We start from the raw sequence: 22,816 nt of genomic DNA on the forward strand, positions 1-22,816 counted from the left end.
ATCCAGATAGGATTGTTAAATCTGGGGTCCTCTCCGACTGTTTTAGTGACCATTCTGGAATATATTGTGTTTGGAAGATAAGTATTCCACGTCTTCCTCCAAAATATATAAATATGAGACAGTGTAGAAACATAAATACAGATAATTTTATTCAGGATGTGGTTGCAATAGACTGGAATAGGTTTCAGTTGATACCTTTTGTTGAGGATGCTTGGGAGTTTCTTTTAAGTGAACTTGGGAGAGTAATTGACAAACATGCCCCGTGGAAAAAAGTAAGAGTTAAAGGTAGACATTTACCATGGATCAATTCAGATCTGATAAGCCTCTTTAAACGCAGAGATATGGCTTGGGCAAAATATAGATCTACTAGGGACTCAGTTGATTGGGACTTCTACAAACAATTGCGAAATAGTTGTAAGACACAGACTAGAAATGCAAAGGCGAATTATCATAGAAATGGACTCTCTCAAGATTTCAATAATCCAAAACAATTTTGGAATAGGTTGAAGAATATTCTTAATCCAAGCAAAAATCCTGTTACTCAGATACGTGTAAATAATGAAGTTGTCCAAGACCCTGCTCTTATCTCTGATGTTTTTAATCGTTACTTTTCCTCTGTTGGTAATTCTTACTCTTTTGTTTCTCCTTACTTAAATAATCATGTTAGTAGTCCTATAAATGGCTCGTTTTCATTTAGACGTATACTACCTATAGAAATTTCACGAGTGATTTCAGAACTTAAAGTTGGATGTGCCACTGGTCCAGACGGACTAGAGGCCAAGTTCATTAAATTAGCTTCCCAAGTTCTTATTTTCCCGCTTGCAGATTTATTTAATTTGTCCCTATCAACTTGTCAACTCCCATCTATTTGGAAATGCGCAAAGGTTACGCCACTTTTTAAAGGTGGTGATCCATTGGAGGTTAATAATTATAGACCTATTTCTATTATTTGCTCAACGGCTAAAATATTTGAGAAGCTAATTTTTAATCAATTATCTAAATATATTACTGATCTCAATATTTTATCCCCATTTCAATCAGGTTTTCGTTCTAATTTTTCCACTACTACCGCTCTGGTGAAATTCTGTGATGATATATACTCCTCTATTGACAATAGTAAATTGTTAGGTTCTATTTTTATTGATTTAACTAAGGCTTTTGATTTAGTTGATCACTATCTTCTTTTGGATAAACTTTATGATTTTGGCCTTTCGCGACAGGCATTACTTTGGTTTAGTTCCTACCTTCATAATCGACGTCAGTGTGTTTCTTTTAATAAAGTTAAATCAGATTTCTTGGTAGTTGAAAAAGGTGTTCCGCAAGGATCGATATTAGGTCCTTTACTTTTTTCGATTTTCATTAATGATCTTCCTAAAATATGCACCAATTGTTCCATCCAGTTATATGCTGATGACACGGCTATTTATACATCCGATACCGATATATCTATAATTCAAAGTTCTTTGCAATCTGAATTTAATTTGGTTCAAAAATGGCTTTTAAATAATTGTCTCATATTAAATAAGAAGAAGTCGTACAGCATGTTGTTTGGTTCTAGGCACTTTCTCAAACGTACATCCTCGGAATTTACTATTTATTTTGCAGATGGATCACCACTCAAGACAGTGGAGACATTCAAATACTTAGGCCTTTGGTTAGACTCTGAATTATCCTTTAAACATCATATTGATTCTGTTAGGAGTAAAGTAAATAATAGTCTCAGATTAATGTATAGATCAAGAAATTGTTTTACTATTCAAATAAGAAAATACATTGTTCAGCAGCTTTTACTCCCTATCATTGATTATTGTGACATCATCTATCATAACACCTCAGAGACCCATCTTAATGCATTAAATGTAGTCCACAATAATATCTGTAGATTTGTACTTGGGTGTCCCTACAGTACACATCATTGTGTACTGTATGATACGCTAAATTGGCTATTGCCTCGTGATAGGAGACATTTTCATTGGCTGCTTTTTGTTTTCAAATGTATTTACTTTAATTATCCATCTTATTTAAAAGAGCTTTTACATCCACACAGTTCAATTTATCCATCAAGACACACTCAACAACCTTATTTTGTTACACCTGGTATACAAAAAGAAATTGGGAGACGTTCTTTTAAATTTAAAGCTCCTACTGACTGGAACAATTTACCAATTGCAATTAGATCAATTATTTCATTTCCTGTTTTCAAAATGTCCTTACTTGATTCACTTAAAACGAACTGTTCTTGCTTCTGATTTTTGTTTTTGATTGTATTTAGATCACTTTTTACTTTTATTTTCTCATTATTTACTTTCAGTTTTTAGATGACATGTGTTGTTGATGTAGTACGGTCTGGGATGGTGTGAGAGCCCTTATGTGTATGTCTCATGTGTATGTTTTGTCGTTAGTGATTGTTTTTTGTCATTGTTTGTATGTTGTGCCTGAGGACACCCTGGAAGACGAGATGATACATCTCAAGGGATTTATCCTCCAATAAATTTTCAAATCAAAAACTTCACAAACACTATACTTTAACCCTAACCCTAACCTCACAGAAATTATGCCTAAACCTAACCTCAAAACCCTGTCCACCTGGGTGACACTGGGAAAAGAGACTCCCTTACACAGACACACACCGCCACACACAGACAATGTCAGAACACACAGATGCCGCAAACTTATAAAGGACTTTCATTTAGCGTCCACCCACCGTTTTATGAGCGAGAGGGTGCTTTGGACATCATCTCCATAGCGCTAGCACGCAGATTGACACGTGCAATGTTCGAATCCAGGTTGTGTTATTGGGAGTCATACACCACGCCACACGCCAACAGGATTAAATCACTCTCCAAAACTTAAACCATGCATACTGAGCACATAACCCAAAGGTCTGCATATAGTTTGACTGTGCACACTGCACAGTATTGGACTAGTATTGTGTTTCGAGCTTCAAGGCTTTGAGCTCTGCGCTTCTATCATTTGACCAGCAGATGACGACAAAGGCCAATTGAGTTTACCAAAGATGGTGTAGAAAGTAGAAACACTTCTTAAGAGTGTTTCAAACTTTAAATGCCATCTAAAACAAGTGATGATTCATTAACTCAGACAAGTTTGAAAGAGACACAAATAAATTGATTATAATTATTGAAAGTGTTGTTATAAACTGTATTTTATAGACACTGTACTGTAGGCTATAAAACCCTACCACATGATATAATGCTCATCTCAGAAAATACATTAATACAATAAATAACTTATATACTAGAAGTAATCAAAGAAATATTAGCATTTACTTTTGGCTTACAGTCAGCATTACTTAGAAAATCGCTTTTTCTTCAAATTCTGACTTCTCATTGACACAGTCCATTATGACTCAGTCCAATATGTTAATGTGCAGGATATTACTCAGTGAGAGGGAGGAGTGCTCTGGGTCCTTGGTATTTCACTGAGACAGCAAGAGACGGCATTCATTCACAATGAGGTCGCGGACCGTTACAGATCACAGCAGCATGTTTTATTCTGGCTATTTTATTTGTCTCTATATTGCCTCTTGGGGTGAGTATAGTTTTCTTTTTTTTCTCCTTTCTATTTTCTTTGTAGTTATTTATTTATTTGTTTATTTATTTTTCTTTCTTTCTTTCTTTCTTTCTTTCTTTCACATGAAATATCATAACTTCAAGGAGTAACTGTGAGCAGTCTGAAGAAACTACCTCATGTGCTGGAATATGAAATTGTAACACCTCAGAAACATGGGAATATAACTGAAGATTCTTCACACCAGGTAAAATAAATGTTTTTCTTTCTCTTTTTTACTTGAGACATTTCATTACCGCATTGCTCATTATTTGTTGTTTTCATTACCACATTTTTCTAAACAGATGAAGTCACATTTGTTTCTCTCCTGCTGCTTTTCTCTGTGCCTGTGTGCCTGTGCGTGCGTGTGCGTGTGCGTGCATGTGTGTGTGTGTCTGTGTGTGTGTAGACATACCCTGACATAATCCGGTACTCTCTGACAATAGCAGGACAAAACTACACTCTTTACCTGGAAAAGAACAGGTGAGATGACTTTTAACGTCACAGGAAACCAGAACTGACTGAATTGGCAAAAGACCACCTCAACATGGTCTATTCTGCATGTACAGTACACTGTCCTGATCACATTTTACCATTTCAGGAATCTTGTTGGGGGAAGCTATTCTGTGACACATTATTCAGAGGATGGCACCGAAGTCACAAATACTTCCTATAATAAGGTACTGTAGTATTCTTTACATTGAGTCATTTTAACAAATTTTTAACAGTTAACATACTATTGACCACTGTATTGAGAATGACATGAATACTGCATAATGTGCCTCACAACAATACTGTATTTGTTTTTAACACACTATATTTTCCTAATCTAACCTAAGAAATAATATTATGACAAATAACAGTCATGTGTTCACCGCCTTAATCAAAAACAAAGCAATGGGCAAGAAATGTATTAAAAAGAAAGGAGAAAAGGTCACTGTTCAGGCTGTTTCAAGGTTCAACCGGCTGATTAGAAAGTATTTTAGTGCTCCATAGAATTCAGACCCTGAAACCTAAAGGGCAGCTCATGGGCTTGGCAGTGTAAAGAAAATACTCCATTCACAGATCCTGTGCCATCTACCCTTTGGGTTTCATCGGTTAGCCACGCTTGTTTTTCTATGACTGTATTAGGCAGGGCCTCGTGCCACTGGCGTGGTCTCATCCTCAGCTTAATATCACATCATCTGAGCTGTTCAAATAGGAGCAACTTTGGTTGTGTAAATGTAGGGTGAAATTCCATTGAGATAGCTGAAGTATTTTCAAAATACAAATGTAATATCCTCTATCTATCAAGACCGAGCGACGCCATTGTGAGCTTGTAGATCGGCTAAGAGATTTGGTATAGATGGAGAAAATGAGGGTCCATAGAGCCCAGGGGGTCTCCGGTCAATGAAGTATATACGGTTCAAGTGGTTAATGATTCATGTTGTTTCAGGGTCACTGCTTCTACCATGGACACATTCTGGAAGTGGAAGAGTCTTCAGCCAGTATAGGACTGTGCTCAGGAGTAAAGTAAGGGGAGCAGAATCTACATTGATTGCTAATTACTATGGGAGTATTATGTCACTAAACTGCATGCACAGTGAAATTAAATCCACAACATGTAATGGGAATTGTGTCTGAAATTGAGGAGGAATCACTAGAAGTGTTAAATCCACCAGTGTTTCCAGTCCAAATATGTACTGGCTAAACAGAGGAGCTAGCCCTGGCAGTCCATTACCTGTAACCCAAATTAAATCCATATGTTACAAGTCCAGGCTGATCTGCCTAACCTGTGTTGTGTTGCTGTAAAGTACATTTATCGCTGATCCTCTAGTCTAGTCTACTCAGCAGTCAGCAACTGTGCACACAAGCAAAAAAAAGAAACTGTGTCATGATCATACTGTATCGTAAAAATAACTGTTTTTGTTTGTTGTTGTTTTTTTATTATTTGTTTGAGAACTGCATGATCATGTTATATTTTATCAAGGGGAGATATTTTATGAAAAATGTATCCTCTTTTCCCTCCCATAGGGGGTTTGTACAGCTTCAGGACCAGGTGTACCTCATTGAACCTCTTACCAGCACTGAACCAGGACATCAGACTGGTTTTCATGCTGTTTACAACTATAAGCACCTAAGGAGGAAGAGAAGCTCCTGTTCTAATGGAGACACAACCACCTTCTATGATCATGTATCCAGCCCCTCTGGACTGTTCCAACTCAGTGGCCTGGTAAACACACACACACACACATGCACGCACGCACGCACGCACGCACGTGTGCACGAGCACGTGCACGAATGCACGCACAAAGACAAACACACAATATTTATATTTATAATCTAACTTCTTCAATATTCAGAAAAGCAGAGCCCAGACCAAAACCCAAACTGGAAAACCACGGATAGTGGAGATGGTTCTGGTGGTTGACAACACAGAGGTATGAGATAATGAACAACTAATGAATAAACTATCACTGTCATCTACAGTAATATGAAACCCAGTATGACTATTATAATGTCAATACTATGTCACTCACTACTATTAGCTTTTTAACATTTCTCAATTGTAAATGCTTTTACTGATCAAAATCTATTCTTTATTTGCAGTATAAGAAGTTTGACAGCAGGAAGTCAGTAGAGGCCAGAATGCTTGAAGTAGCCAACCATGTGGACAAGGTATCTTGCTGTTGAATCTCTGAATAGCTCATTCGAAATTAGAATTGTGAATGATTCAATCCTGCTTCTGTGAGTTGCGAAGGTTTCGCTGAGAAATGGAAAACAAATATGCTGATTAACCTGCAGATCTGTCTTGAATGATGAACATGAGCAAGACTAATGGTCACATTTTATTACTCATAACTAACAGAAGCACATTTAAAATCTGCGTCTTTTCAGTGGTGTCCCCTAGATTAGATCTTTGGCATATTGGTCCCTAGTATGTTGCACATGTTCACCAACATTGATCATGACCATAAAATAAAGTGAATGAGACTTTATTATCACTGTGAGCTTAGCATGCATTAACAGCTTCTGTTACCCATGATTTCAGTTGTATCGGCCTGTGGGTGTTCGTGTGATGTTGGTCGGCTTGGAGATGTGGTCCTATCGAGATCAGATAGAGGTCAGCACTGATCCTGAGGTCTCCCTCGTGCGCTTCCTCGAGTGGCGACAGAAGAGCTTGCTTCCACGGACCAAGCATGACAATGCACAGTTTGTCACGTAAGAGACAGCTACACTGAGTGTTAATTTAACTCTGAGAGTGTACCAATGTAACCAAATGGACCTTTAAGTTGGTTACATTTGTACTCTCTCAGTGTTACAAATTACTTTGAGGATTTGACTGTGTATAAGCACTGGTTCAAGATGTATTTGTGTAGCTGTTACAACATGTGTTGAATTCATTCCCCTTGGTTCAGAGGCGTGGATTTTGAAGGTTCAACAGTCGGCTTGGCCAACACTAACGCCATGTGCACCGCCAACTCTGGAGCCGTCAATGAGGTGAGCATGCTTTATGTTTCCTGTGTAACAATGTGTAATTCACTGGACGTCTAGGAGAAAAACATATTCCATTTTACTTCTCTATGTACCCAGGACCGTAGCTCAGACCCGATAGGAGTTGCATCGACCATCGCGCACGAGATGGGTCACAACCTAGGCTTGTCCCATGACACAGAACACTGTACCTGTGGCTCCTCAACGTCAGCCAAAGGCTGCATCATGGCTGAGAGTGTTGGGTAAGCTCAACTTTTAACTTGAATCCCCAGGTGGTGCAGGAGTAACGTTCCTGTCCAAGTTCGTGGAGACTAGTGGCTCGAATTTTCCACTGTGCCTCTGGCTTGACCGGGCGCCCATATGAACACGATTGTCCGTGTTCGCGGGAGGGAAGCCGGATGGGGAAGCCAATCTCTGTCTCTGCACTAATGACTCAGGTTGGCCAGAGCGCCGTTCAGTGGGATGTGGAACTAGGTAGCAAAGCGTGTTCCTCCGCATACGTTATGTCCTCTTGGTGAAACGCCACACTGTCAGGTAAAAAGAAACAGCCTTGATGTCACACGTATGGTTGTCTGTGCTCTCCCTAGGACCAACTGCAGGACTAGCAGTGACAAAGGGACAAGAATACATAGGGGATTCGGAATTGGTGTAAAGGCTAAAATTCTACGAATCACTGTACTGCGTTCAAATCCACAGTGAAGCTAACATCCCTCTGTCTCTGTCTAGGATCATGTATCCCCATACGTTCAGTAGCTGCAGTCAGCAGCAGCTCAGCAGATTCCTGGATCAGGTGAACCCTTCCTGTTTGTTGGATACTCCCTCTACAAGTCGAATCTATGGAGGAGCAGTGTGTGGAAATGCATACCTGGAGCCTGGAGAGGAATGTGACTGTGGCACTTTACAGGTTTGATGTTAAGATCAGTAGAATAAAACACAGAGACAGGCATGCACAATCACACTTACCGTATATACATTTAACCTTTTTCTCTCTTTCTCAGGAATGCAATAATCCATGTTGTAATGCCACTACTTGCAAACTCAAAGAAGGAGCCCAGTGTGCAGAGGGAGAATGTTGTCACAACTGCCAGGTAACACTCACAAACATGTACAGTACATGGGTGCACACATACACACATATACAGCCAACCTAGTCAATATAGATGGCCAATCAGTAAAGAGGAATTACCTCTTACTGTAGCAGGGGTGTAATTTGGGGTTCCAAATGTTTGCATTTAATCTAAAATTCAGTTATTTTATGCATATGTTCTCCATCTCATGCAGCAGATTTGACTCACGTGCGTGTATGTATGTATGTGTGTGTGTGTGTGTGTGTGTGTGTGTGTGTGTGTGTGTGTGTGTGTGTGTGTGTGTGTGTGTGTGTGTGTGTGTGTGTGTGTGTGTGTGTGTGTGTGTGTGTGTGGGGGGGGGCATGTCTTGTGCATATACAGTATGACTGTAGGTCACAAGTGTATATTCTGCTGGGGCCTATGTTCAGTGCTGTATACAGTATGCAAGTTCCACGTGGAATGTTCTGCATCTATCAGGCACACGCACACAAAGGAGTACCTTACGGATTATCTTCATAGGAGAAAGTGCCCTTTTTCATGCCTTTCTGTCATTTATATCTCTCTTGCTGAACCACAGTTGCTCTCCGCCCTACTCTCATTCAATACAAAGGAGCTATGTCATTTTATTTCCATTTGATACAGTAAGTCTGGATTTAGCAACATACACAGGAACTGGCATGCTCAACTCGAACGTCTTCAGAATATGATGTAACAATGCACAGCAGCAGATTCTCAGTATTTCTGAGAAATTGTGGGTGGATTTGAGAAGTGTGAAGTCTGTATTGAGGACATGGATGACAACTCATAACACGAGTTTGAACTTGCATTGTTCCATTGATAAGCTTTTTGACGGGTTATTCAGTCTTTATCTCAGGATATCCTAGTGGTATTACCTCCTACCAGGTTTAGAGTTACTATTTATGTCATATTGAGAAAAGAGAATGCATTTGCAAATATTATGGTTTTATAAACCCTACCATAAATTCATTAGCCTACATCACCGTTTCCTCTAGTTTGCCTTTATTTTAGAGAGGGATAGGGAAAGTATGCTGACAGGAAATGGGGAGAGAGATGGGGGGGTGACACGCAGCAAAGGTCATCAGGAACAGGAGTCGAACTCGCGACACGCTGTCAGGCTGGCATTGCAGCCTAGGGTGCCTGGACCGTCACGCTACGGCCCAGGCCCATTTCCTCTAGTTTGATCAGAAATGACAACTCTGCCTCTTACGAAATAACACTTAAATGAATGTGTGACGTCACATCACATGAGTCATGATTCTAAGTATCACTTCCACCAGTAGAATTATCATTTCAGGAAACTCAGGAAATGAATGAGTTCTGAGGTTGCATCATGATCATCCGTGTTCTCTGACACGGATTAAGTACTTGCCATTACCTAACTTCTTCTTTTTATGAAGTGACTTATAATGAATGTTCTTTTTTACATTTAATATTAAATATTTCCTTTTTAAGTGGTGAGAGATTAATCTTTTCTGGATCTACGTGGAAACTGTGTTGATTAGAGTAGATTGACTTGGATGGTTTTGTTTAAAACTTCCTTTCTTTACTTTTCAGTTAAAGCCAACAGGCACCATTTGTAGACCAAGGTCAGGGGACTGCGACCTGACAGAATCCTGCACAGGTTTCTCTGCCTTCTGCCCCACTGACGTCTATACGCAGAATGGCCTGCCCTGCAACTATGGACGTGGATACTGCTATAATGGACAGTGTCCTTCACATAAACAACACTGCAAAAGACTCTGGGGCCCAGGTAAAACAACAATATCACACAGCAATGTTGTAGGACATAATCCACAAATCTGGTTGTTTCTAGCTCATCAGTTTGATTCTGATAAATAAAAACCTCTGACTGACTCTGGTTCAGATGCTGAGGTGGCTGCAGATGCCTGCTTCAACAAGGAACAGAAATGCATAAAGACGCTGTTTGGACAGAGGTGTTCAGACCGGTAAGTTATCATTCCCAACTTCTAGTGCACCTCAAAGCCAGTCAATAGCAAAGTATTCTAGTGTGTGGTGTGTATTGTTCATTGGGGACGCTATCCTGTGTGGTTTTCTTTGGTGGCAGGGATCTGAAGTGTGGGAAACTGTTTTGCTCGGGCGGCTGGGAGTTCCCTGTCACATCCAGGAAGTCCTTTGTCACGCTGTCAAATGGTGTGACATGCAATGAGGCCACCATGGACCCTAAAGACAGCTACCCATCGGATCTGGGAATGGTCCCGACTGGCACCAAGTGTGGCCATAATATGGTATGAAAACCACCAATGTTACTGATAACACCCAAGCATCTTTAACTGTATTAGTTCATATTTGTGTATGAATTCTGTCATACTCAATGGGTCTCTCAGGTTTGTTACAATCAACGATGTGAACACACGAACAACATCAAGACTTACGGAAAAGATGACTGCTCTGTTAAATGCAACAACAAGGGGGTGAGTTAGACATGTCTAACCCAAATATCATTAATCCATTCATTCATTCAACTATTATTTCAGAGAGTAACTTGTAACTTGTCTCTGACAGGTCTGTAACCATGAGAGGCAGTGCCACTGTAACCCTGGCTGGGCTCCGCCTTTCTGTGACATGGAGCTCTCAGAGATGCCCACAGGTACTGCTTGTGTGTGTGTGTGTGTGTGTGTGTGTGTGTGTGTGTGTGTGTGTGTGTGTGTGTGTGTGTGTGTGTGTGTGTGTGTGTGTGTGTGTGTGTGTGTGTGTGTGTGTGTGTGTGTGTGTGTGTGTGTGTGTGTGTGTGTGTATAGACTGTTTATGTGTGTATATTCACACATGTACCGTATGTGTTTCTGTCTGCCTGTTTCTGTCTGCCTGTGTGCGTGCGTGCGTGCGTGCGTGCGTGCGTGCGTGCGTGCGTGCGTGCGTGTATATGCATGCACTATTTATCGCATATTTACAAACCCCAGTGTGTATCTGTTCCCCTGTGCTCTGAGGAGTTAATCAAGAGTTAAAGCTGGAGGGAGATGTCCTCATGGTCTAGAACAACTGTACTCTGTTCTGATGAGCACAATTGAACACTGATTTAATGGAATTTCCCTGTTAGTCTGTTATATATTACTGTTCTGCTTCCTGTCTGGTTGACGTACACAGTGAAATGTCCACCCCCCCCGAGCAATGACCGATACTTAATCAATGTGTGTGTGTGTGTGTGTGTGTGTGTGTGTGTGTTTGTGCGCTCACACAGGACCAGATTTTGATCTTGTTACTGGCATACCATCTGCAGTAGCCTTCCTTCTGCTGCTAGTCGTGGTCATTGGAGGTGTAATATGCTGCAGGAGAAGGAGACAGTGTCCAAAGAGGTAAAACCAGACAACGTTCATTTCCTTCAGTCAGGTTGATCACATTCTCTCGCAACTAGGCCATGCAAAAAACAATAGGTTTTCTTTCCCTAGCCCATCTTTGACCAGAGCCTCTGTGTTTGTTCCTCAACAGGTATCTCCCCTCATCCACAGGACAGTCAAACCCAGTATTTCGTTCGGGCAGTGGTCGGGGCAGCCCTCGCCTTGGGAGCTCACATATCAGTCAACCCACATTTGTGGAGTCTTCAACCACTCAAGTCTGCAGACCTCTGTTTTCTGCACAGCCACTATCTAGAACTACAGTACCCAGCAGACCTGCTCCACACGTGAGATTCCCTTTTGACAACATAACTGATTACACCATCATTATGTAAAAAGACCACATTCTGTATCCTTCCATCATGTTGCATTCAGTGCATTAATATTTATACCCGTTGTTTTCCTGAAAATAAGAATTTGTTCTTAACCACTTGAACCCCAGGCCAGCATGCCTATTCTGTTTCTTGAGACACATTTTGAGCTGGTAGATCTGCTATTTTTGATGAGGGGGTTTGGTGTAGACAGAAAAAAGCAGTCCGAGTATACAGTTGTAAATCCATTTCACTAAGACTAAAGGGTGCTTAGATACGAATCCTTGTGACATAAGCCTTTACACTGTTTAACTCCTCTCTGTCTCCATTGCTCACCAGCGACCTGGTAAAGGACCAGGTGTACCTCACCCTCCACCCGTTAAGGGACCAGGTGTACCTCACCCTCCACCCGTTAAGGGACCAGGTGTTCCTCACCCTCCACCCGTTAAGGGACCAGGTGTACCTCACCCTCCACCCGTTAAGGGACCATGTGTACCTCACCCTCCACCCGTTAAGGGACCAGGTGTTCCTCACCCTCCACCCGTTAAGGGACCAGGTGTACCTCCTCATCCACCCGTTAAGGGACCAGGTGTACCTCACCCTCCACCCAGCCAACCAGGTGTACCTCTGCCATCAAAGACTGAACCGGTAAGACAACACACACGTAGCATGGTATCCTTTAACCCAGTGTTTCTCAAATGGGGGTACGTGTACCTGTAGGGGTATGTGGAGATATTGCAATGGGATGTATAATGGAAAATATTAATATCCAGTCAGGGTGAAATGCTGACCATTTATTAGGAAGATTCAGGCAGAGTAACAGCATACAGATCATAAGGAACAGGCCTCCTGGCCTGTTCCGGCTGCCCCTCGGGGCACAAGCCTCCTGAGCACCAATCTAAGACCGTTCTTATAGTCCACTCTACCAGAGATGCTATTCTAAATGGTCTTACCAGAATATGTGCTAAAGATAAAGGACACAAAAATAGTTACAGAAGTATTGCATATATGGCATATGTACTATAGACAGATTATGCTGACAGAGGGTAGGAGTAAGCATAAATCAGCTGTTAAGATTAACAGCTGCCGTCAAGTTAGAATTCAATTACACTTTGGTGAGAAAGCTTGCTAACTAGACATTGAATGACATTGAATGGAAGGCCAACAAGTACACAATAATACATATATTTGGCAATCTTTTTGGCAATCTAAAATATCTATTACAGACAGGGTACACGCGAGAGTGGAAAATGTAATCATTTATTTACTGTTTTGTTTGAAACATTGACAAACTTTGTATGAACCTGCTGATCAGTAAAGTGTTAAACTAAATCAAATAACAAATGTGACTAGCACATCTGTTATAGAATAGAAAGCAATACGGATTTGCCATATTGATATAAAAACTGGCCTTACTGAAATGCTAAGGTCACAGAGTTAAAATCCATCTTCTCAGGTGGTATTAATCTCAACTCTTTCACTCAATTTCTTATTTGTAATGTTATATTCTTTAAAAAGTGGATTATCATTCATTCATAGTGTCACATGCTATGGTTTTCTCTTGCAGTTTTCTAGGCAAACTGTTGTAGTCGGGGAAAGGGTATTCAAACCCAAATAAGTTTGCCTAACCTTACGTGTCTCTCTTTTAATCTAAACTCAATGATTTGTACACATGTGTTCCTGCAGACTGGAAGGTCACCTAAGCAACCAACTGCTGTCCAAAGTAAAGTTGCATCTTTTGAGGTGAGATAAATATAACATCATACTGTATCTACAGTATTTGAAACAAATTCATGTCATTTTGAATGATCATGTTAGTGATGTTGATGGGCTTACAAATTTGAAATATAAATTAACTAGTTTGCAAAATTATTAATACATAATATATTTTAAAATGTATTTATAATGTTTTATAGGCCAAGCCACTAGCTCCATCCAGACCTCTGCCACCACTTGGAACAAATCTGGTAAGAGAAATCATGTCTGTCTTTCTCTGCTACACTGCCACAAATCACAAATGAACGAACGCACGCACATGCGCACACGCACGCACACGCGCACACACACACGCACACGCACACGCACACGCACACACACACACACACACACACACACACACACACACACACACACACACACACACACTGCTCACAAACACCTATTCGCAGAATGTTTTTCAATAAATATATTTGATGATTTTATATTGATATTTTGTCAGATCAAAACAAAGCCACCAGTGCCTCCAGTGAAGCCTTGTGGGATATCATCTCCATGGAAACAAACTCAACTGGTGTGTATTGCAAACGGCTCAGACTTGTTGAGATGTGCGTGTCTGACAGAAGCCAGTCCATTGGAGTTTTCTACTTGTGTATATATGTATGATGCGGTATATAAATACATATTGTAGTAAATGTAAACCGTGTGTAATGCAATGTCTCATATGAGATTCCTATGTGCTCGATATTAAACATACTCCCTGCTTGATACAGAGTAGGCAACATACCAGAGGTCTCAATAAGACTCACAGTTGGCATTTAAACATTCTTAACATAATTCAGGGAATTCAGATATTTAGGAGGGGAAAAAAGCACTGTGGTTTTGGATGCAGTCCCAACGGTAATGAGAAAGGAATGGTTCTGTGTTTAGGAGTATAAGGGTTATTTTGTGCACCAGGCCTGCACACTCTCCTGGCCACTGCTAAACAAATTAGTGATACAAAATATTACAATAATAATATTGTAAAGTTTGTATCAGTCAGAGAGAGAAAGACAGAGATACAGAGTGAGAGGGTGTGTGTGTGGGGGGGGGGGGCTTATGTCCAGGAACTGGCAAGGTTGGAAAGGGGAAATTGGGATTGCATTGGGAGGGTGACTCATCCATGGTGTGTGTGTGTGTGTGTGTGTGTGTGTGTGTGTGTGTGTGTGTGTGTGTGTGTGTGCGTGCGTGTGTGCGTGTGTGCGTGTGTGTGTGTGTGTGTGTGTGTGTGTGTGTGTGCTCACTCGTGCGTGGTTTTCCAGCCTGCAGGGAAGGCCGCCCTGCAGCCCCCCAGCAAGCCCAGATGACTGTAGGAGGAAGGCATCATAAGTTAACCAACCAGCTCTAACCTCTTAGAAGAGAGGAGAAGACACAGTTTTACTGCCACTAGAAGTGGATTGATGGAATTCAACCAGTGGGTGTTGATGAGCCCTTTACGGCGACGGTGGTCTGTGTTGACCTGAACAGCAGAACTACTGAGGGACAGTGGTGGACAGTAAACTAAGTACATTTACTTGAGTACAGTACTTAAGTACATTTGTTGAGGCTATTGTTTTTTTGCAAGCACATGACTTTCGCTCTGCTATATTTCAAATAGAAATATTGTACTTTTGACTCCACTCTAGGAACCCAGACTTATATAATGAATAAACTACTTAAGCCCTATTTCAAATATAGTGAAACTAGCACATCTACAGTGAGCTCACAGCACATTGCGACTTCTGATAGTTTTTTAGGGAAATGATCTACATTTCAATACAGCATTCAGTGATATTAAAAGAAATGTCCTTTGTAATTTGTACTTTTGTATACATTTAGTATTTACTTAAGTATATCCTTTGTCCACCACTGCTGATGGAGGACATGTATGAAACAGCCTCAGTTTTTGTGAGTCGTGATCAGATTTATTTCAGATATTTATTATTTCTCTTTAAATGACAACTGGCAATGCCAAGATTATTACTTTTTTGTCTTTTAAGGGAAAGATATCCCTCCTTTTATCTTGGGATGAGGGAACTAGCTTAGTAAGCACTTGCACTGACAATTTATGCTGTGATTATTTTTTACTAACTGATGTTGCAGTATATTTCCTGTATTATGTGGTACAGCTTTCCAAGAAAGTACAGAAGAGATTAAGAGATTTTTATTTTTAAAATCTGGCATCGACACACGCACTTTACAGGAAATGATTTGTGGCTTTTGGATTGCCTTCAAACCATTTGGGAATTACTTATGCTTGACCTTACTGTGATTACTATGCATACAATTATTTTCCAATGAATGTTGATATCATGAGTTGACTGTAGATCTTTGAGATATTGTATTGAATGAATCTCATGATGTATAACCTACCAGAATCTATATCAAATGAAATGACCATAATGGCCTTAATTTAAGCCACAAATTATAATTTTCTCAATTTTGTACGCTGACAATTAACTTGAAAAGTTGAGAATTATTTATTGAGGTTTATTGTCTGTAAAATCATCTGGCAGCAATAAAACACAATTTCCACAAAATGTTTTATCTTTGATAAATTGTATCATCTGTTTATTTTCTTTTTTTTCTTTTTTCATATTACCTGCAAATATGTCAAGTGACCTAGGCCGGTGGTTCTCAAAGTGGGGTCCAGGGAGTCTCAGAGTTCTAAATAGGGGGTTCTAAATTGACCTAAATTGTACAAATATGTAACTAACGGGTCCATTTGGTTCAATTTGTATACTGTCAGAGTTAAGGGGAGACCTCGCAATGTAAAAGTTTGAGAACCCAACCACCGAAGTACAGGCGACAATTTGGGCGAATGTTCCTGTATTTTGTCCCTTCATGAGTTGCCATAGTTGTTGGTTACTATAGCAACGGAGCAAACAACCTGTTTGCGAGCTATACTATTAGCTAGCAAGCACTTGCCGTTCAAACTGTTGCGAATAATGGACCAAGAATTAAGTGAAGAGACATTGCAGGACTTGTACGCATGGATAGATCAAATATCATTGTCCCGTCCAAAGAGACACATCACTAGAGACTTCAGCGATGGGGGTACGTTATTGGCTATTGGCCAGTTGTTTGACAGTCGTCATTTTTGTAATCATAATTATAGTCACGTTTTTCAAGGACCCCAACGGAAACAAGTCCGCAAGGACTTTTTTGGTCGGACCTTTTAGACAAAAATATTATAAATGTAACTGTGTTGTTTTACATTCTTTTGCCTAATAAAAATTTTAATCAATCAATCAACAACTATCTATTGAATTGCATGGTGGTGTAAAATAACTAAGTATATTTACTCAAATACTCTACTTAAGTACATTTTTTTTTTTTTTTTTTAACTTTACTGCAGTATTTCCAATTTTCAGTATACTTTTACTTCTACATCTCAGAGGCAACTATAGTAGGCCTAGTTTACTCTACTACAATTATTGGACAACTTTAGTTACTAGTTACTAGTTGTAGATTTTAAATATTATTACAAAACATACATTAATCACTTTAGCTCTATATAGACTTGGCTATTTGAAAATAGCCGCTCTACAAGCTCACTTACAAGCTTGTAGATCTGCTATTTTCAAATGATTTTATACATTTTGAAAACATGAAATGGAAGATTTGTGCATAATGAGTAGCCTACTTTTACTTTAAGTAACTTAAGTACATTTCAATGCCAATGCTTTTGTGCAATTTAATTGTGAAAACCAGACTTGTAACAGAGTATTTCTGCATTGTAGTATTGATACTTTTACTTCAGTAAAAAATGTGAGTACTTCTTCCACCACTGTTGAATTGACCCTAAAATGTCTTTTGACCTGTTTCTAGTAATGGCGGCAGAACTTGTTAAGCACTTCTTCCCTAAGTTGGTTGAGCTGCACAACTACAGTTCTGCAAACTCTACACAGCAGAAGCAGAGTAACTGGAGCATTCTCAACAGGTATAATAGATATGTCTTTATTAATCTGCTGGTAGCATGATGGCTGGTAACTTCCAGGGGATTGTCATTTGGATATTGAATGTAAAATAGACAGGCGAATAGTCAGTATTGGCCTTGGATCAAGACTATCATAGATGTGTTTTATTGATTTTGACATTTGCATAGATAGCCTTGATACAAGACTTTCATATTAAATTAAATGACATGACAGATGACTGTCTTGTCTTGTGATCCAAGGCTACAGATACAAAAGTAAAAGTCAGACTCGATAAAATACATACAAAGTTTGAGCACCACTGCTCTGAGTAGTGTTGTGGGCCTCAACAGGGCTGTGAGAACTGATTTTAACACACCCACTCATCGTCTCCCTGGACACAGCCCTGGAATATAGCCAGCTATAGATTTATGGATTGCATTGTCACTGTAAACAGCTTATGTCCCATGATAGTATGATATTGCACATCTGCATATCGCATATCTGAAGAAAAACTGCAGGAGTGCTACAACTCTCTTTTAAATCTTTTAATTAAAAGCTGAAGACCTTTATGTTTTTATTTTATTGAGGCTTTTGATTAATGGCTTACACTGCACTGTAATTCTCACATTTTATCTGTGTTATTTTATTTCTAGCATTATTTTCCATTGTCTTAACCACTTTAACTCTGGCATCCCTATATTGGGCATGGTATTAGATTTTCAAATTCGAAATGTTCAAAAATCATGAAAATAAATAGCACATTTACAAACTCACAACACATCGCATCTGTCTAGCTGAATGGACTGACTTTACTGTAACATGTTTTGTTGATTGCAAACAACTTTGTGTACTGTGCTCTGTGAAGGAAGGTGTTCGCCAAGCTTAACTTTCATGTGACTGAAGACACAGTGAAGAAGATTGTTTTGAGCTCCCCAGGAGCCATAGAGCCAGTACTGTGCAACCTCCGAGAGAAGATAGACAAGAAGCTGGACAACACTGGAGGCAATGTACTGCTCTCTGTGTGTGTGTGTGTGTGTGTGTGTGTGTGTGTGTGTGTGTGTGTGTGTGTGTGTGTGTGTGTGTGTGTGTGTGTGTGTGTGTGTGTGTGTGTGTGTGTGTGTGTGTGTGTGTGTGTGTGTCAGTTTCTACGCTATATCTAATTGCAAAACATATATTACTTGCTCAAGTCCTTTCTCATATGTGGGACATGAAGGTTAAACATAAAAAAAATCCCTTTTCATTACAGGATCTAGAGTATTACAGCACCAGGAACGAGGGAAAACGTCCTACCGGTACAGTCAAATAGCATTATGTTACTATTGCTTTATTGTCTTGCCTACATTTGTCTTTGCAGATACTTGGTTTGCAGGTAGATTTGTACAGGACCATGTCTGACCTTGCTTCTTGACATAGAGAACTGGTGAAACATTCCTCAGGGGTAACAGGACCAATGAAATAGGGAAATCAGAGTGATTGCTTAATATAGGACTGCTGATTCGACAATGACTCGGACATGACTACACTCTGTGTGGTGCTTATATCCTAGGTGTTAGTGTCATGTGTGGAATGCATTAGCTGACACACTTGGAGTCGTTAACACTTGTCCAAAGCCATGCAATCCCAAGGTCTGCAGTTTTTCTTTTTCCGCAGCAGGGGAGGTGAGAGTAATATTAGAATTTCCTTTTTTATAGCGCCACATGTTCCTCTCAGCTGACACAAACAAAGTCAGCATGATGGCATCGCCTCTGAGGTTTTCAAGTGAGAGGGGACCTGGTGGTGACTGCTGTGAAAGCAACAAGAGCTGCTGCTCCAATAACCCACATAATTCTGTCACTCGGAAATGAAATCTTTGTCTTTAGAACAAGCGGTTTCCTGCCTTCTCTGCCTGGCGCGATGCCAACAGCTTGGGATCGAGGCTTTGGTCTGCAACACATGGTTTACTTTGGGTTCATACTAGAGATTTCACTGACACCCCCCCCCCTTCACGCACACGCACACGCACACACACACACACACACACACACACACACACACACACACACACACACACTTGTGAGGACATCACAAATGTAGAATGGCAATTTTTGGGCCATTTTTAACTCTAAAGTTTAGAGTCTAAACGCACAACTAACTGCAGCACGTTGTGAGCTTATTTTAACTATAAGGGTAGAACTCTACCATAGGACCACAATGGAAACAAGTCCCAGGACTTTTTTGTGTTATCCTTTTAGCTCAAATGTCTGACTGTACCTCGTGCTGTTTACATTTCTGTCTGATAAAGTATTCAATCGATTCAAACCCCTAACCCCATAAAGCTAAACGTAACCCCTAAATGCCTATACCCCAACCTTAAAGCAACCATTTATCTTGTGAGGAGCAAGGAAATTGTCCTCACAATGCCTATTTCTTAAATTGTACTACATTTGAGGGGAAATGTGGCCATCAGAAGTACAGTAAATACAGGTACACACACACACACACACACACACACACACACACACACACACACACACACACACACACACACACACACACACACACACACACACACACTGGATGTTTAACAGCATCAGATAGGGGAGGCAGGCAGACAATGCGTAGACGGGACCTTTAAGGGAGGGAACCAGAGACGTTTCCCACACCTCATCTCCTGTCCCTCTGACCTCAACCTAGTGCCCTCTCTTTCCTCTTTGTCCTCAGCCGTCTACACCCTCAACACTCACCACCACCCACACACAGAGTTCAGGTCCACATATCAACCCCTAACATCACCAGATGGTCTTTATCAGTGGCACTGAGCTCAGCACTGCTAGACTTCAAAGCCTCAGTTCTCCTTTCCACAGTGTCTGGTTATGTTAGCTGCTTATCATGTGTGTCTATCTGCCCCGGTGACCCCTATGTGTTTATAAAAGCTAATAGCACAGATACCTGCGGGTCTAAATCCGGCCTGGTTTAAGTTGGGTGTTATAGCCATTGACCGTTGACCATGTTCACACGGCAGCCATTTTGCTCTTACTTCATACTCAGGGCGGGTGAAGTTTACCCCCCACACACACACACACACACACCATTGCCTCATGTGAATATGATCAGTGAAGCTATGGACAGACACTCCTAATAAAAAACAAACAACATTTTGACCACATTAGTTGAGTTGTGATTGGCAAAGGTGTTCTTTTGTCTTACTCTTAACCCAGAACCGCGTCGGGTTGAGGCCCGAATTCAGCCTCAGCTGCAAGGAGGTGGAGAGAGGAAAGACCAAACGATAACAGAAAAAAACAGGTATTAGTCAAACAATTACTTTTCATCCTAAATGAATCGAAATTGAGGATGTGTGGGTATTAATCACTTTTGCCATAAATGCCATTATGTAGATGCTGCTATATTTGCTATATTCACATACAGTGTAGTCGCCTATGAATAATGACATGCCCAAAAATAGGGTCACCAGGTTGAAAGTGGTTACAAAATAAAATGTTTCTGGGGTTTTACTGTACAGCTCCGCCGTACAGATTACATTGGAGATGGATCCCGCTGTGCGTCTGATCCTGCAGGAGAAGGAGCAGGCTCTCATGGCTTTACAGGAGACCGTGGAGGTACAGTATGGACTCTCTCGCTCTCAGGTCAGGAAATATACACAGATGACGGCCAGGACATCTGCAGACACAAACCTGTGTGTGTGTGCGTGTGTGTGTGTGTGTGTGTGTGTGTGTGTGTGTGTGTGTGTGTGTGTGTGTGTGTGTGTGTGTGTGTGTGTGTGTGTGTGTGTGTGTGTGTGTGTGTGTGTGTGTGTGTGTGTGTGTGTGTGTGTGTGTGTGATCTGTGAGTCATAGCCTGTCAGCAGTGGTCAGTCAGTGAGTCAACGGACGCTCAGCGGAACAGACCGTTTGGATTTGTCCTGACCACAGTTCTTTTATTTTAAACACTTAAACGCTCTATTCTTATCGAAACCGACCCGTTGTGAGCTTGTAAATCTGCTATTTTTGCAGAATAGGAATAAGAGTAGAATAAGAATATTAAAAGATTAATAAAAGATTATTTTTGCACAATATTATTAAATACAGTAGGTGCCCAATATGACCGAGGATGTGATCAAAAAAGTGTTTTTCATCTCAACTTGAATGCCCTTTTTTCACTAATGATCTCATTTTATTGGTTGTGTTTTTTTTGTTGCATTTGTTGTCTATTTGTATGTCTGCTTCTGGTGTTTAACATTCTCCTTTTGTTTACATTCTACTTTTTGTGTATAACTGAAAAATGAATAAACATTGAATCATAAAAAAAAAGGTTCAAGTAATATCGTACAGTATATAGCTCTGATTACTTTTACTACAATCTGGGAACCCATTCGGTAGAGACAGGAACTCGGTTTGGCTCCTCCCCTTTCTTAGTCCACTTCCTCCCGGGTGCTTCTGTGTTTATTCCTACCAACAACAACACTACATGTTTAAGGCAACTGAGATTACTTTTATCATGTCCTTTTGCTCTTAAAATATCTCAGCGTGATCTTTGGTGTGTGTGTGTGTGTGTGTGTGTGTGTGTGTGTGTGTGTGTGTGTATGTGTGCGTGTGCGTGTGCGTGTGTGTGTGTGTGTAGATCCTGCAGATGAAGGTGAACAGGTTGGAGCACCTGGTGCAGCTGAAAGACATGCGCATTGAAGACCTGACACGACATCTGGAGACGTACAAGACCAGAGCTAAACTGCCCTGACACACACTCACACACACGCACGCACACATTGGTATTACTGTATTTCACTGGGTCCATGAATGGCATTTTTACAGTTTTGTTTTGGCCATTTTTAACCTTAAAGGCTGAGTTATACGTATACATACGTATACAAAAACAAGTTATACGTATACAAAAATAGCCAATCTTGGTGCACGACACTGGCGAGCAACTATATACTTTAAATCATCACTAACCCTTAAACCTAACCTCTAAATGCCTACCATAGCCTGAACCTCTTCCTAACTGTACTTTTTTTTTTAACCAATAATAACAACCATTTATCTTGTGAGGACCAGGACATCTGTCCTCACAATGCCGAGTGTACACACACACACACACACACACACACACACACACACACACACACACACACACACACACACACACACACACACACACACACACACACACACACACACACACACGTTGTTCCTACTGGCTCTGAGACGAATCTCGAAGTGCAATAAACACAATTTCATGAAAAGGACCTCAGTATATCAAGACAAAAGAAGTTTTCCCTGAAAAATATGTTGAACTCTCTCACTCTGCCAAAATGAATCACAGCTGAATAACTCACCAGCAGAATTATTATTCTCTCGCCGCATGTCAGCATTGTCTACATTTCTAATAAAGTGTTTATT

General features: G+C 40.5%; 2 protein-coding genes across 2 annotated transcripts; both read left to right on the forward strand.

Annotated features, from left to right (window-relative positions):
• Positions 1-3,872: 3,872 nt before the first annotated feature.
• adam8a (ADAM metallopeptidase domain 8a) lies at positions 3,873-14,852 on the forward strand (the record flags this gene model as incomplete). Its single annotated transcript, XM_084076109.1, has 23 exons — positions 3,873-3,932; positions 3,977-4,050; positions 4,169-4,247; positions 5,003-5,079; positions 5,581-5,779; positions 5,910-5,987; positions 6,157-6,225; positions 6,599-6,768; positions 6,966-7,047; positions 7,141-7,283; positions 7,768-7,945; positions 8,040-8,129; positions 9,684-9,879; positions 9,994-10,075; positions 10,195-10,375; positions 10,475-10,561; positions 10,653-10,737; positions 11,326-11,440; positions 11,574-11,766; positions 12,130-12,438; positions 13,477-13,533; positions 13,707-13,757; positions 14,808-14,852. 23 exons carry the CDS (start codon positions 3,873-3,875, stop codon positions 14,850-14,852), a joined length of 2,700 nt encoding a protein of 899 aa, XP_083932235.1.
• A 1,620-nt stretch (positions 14,853-16,472) lies between these two features.
• Positions 16,473-22,179, forward strand: spef1 (sperm flagellar 1; the record flags this gene model as incomplete). The annotated part of the gene is made up of 7 exons (XM_084076110.1): positions 16,473-16,581; positions 17,356-17,467; positions 18,310-18,451; positions 18,691-18,736; positions 20,145-20,190; positions 20,944-21,040; positions 22,041-22,179. The coding sequence occupies 7 exons, from the start codon at positions 16,473-16,475 to the stop codon at positions 22,152-22,154; spliced, it is 666 nt and encodes a 221-aa protein (XP_083932236.1). The 3' UTR covers positions 22,155-22,179.
• Positions 22,180-22,816: the final 637 nt, after the last annotated feature.

Source organism: Gymnoscopelus microlampas, assembly GCF_963454915.1.
Source record: "Gymnoscopelus microlampas genome assembly, chromosome: 13".
In the NCBI taxonomy this organism is placed as follows: Eukaryota; Metazoa; Chordata; class Actinopteri; order Myctophiformes; family Myctophidae; genus Gymnoscopelus; species Gymnoscopelus microlampas.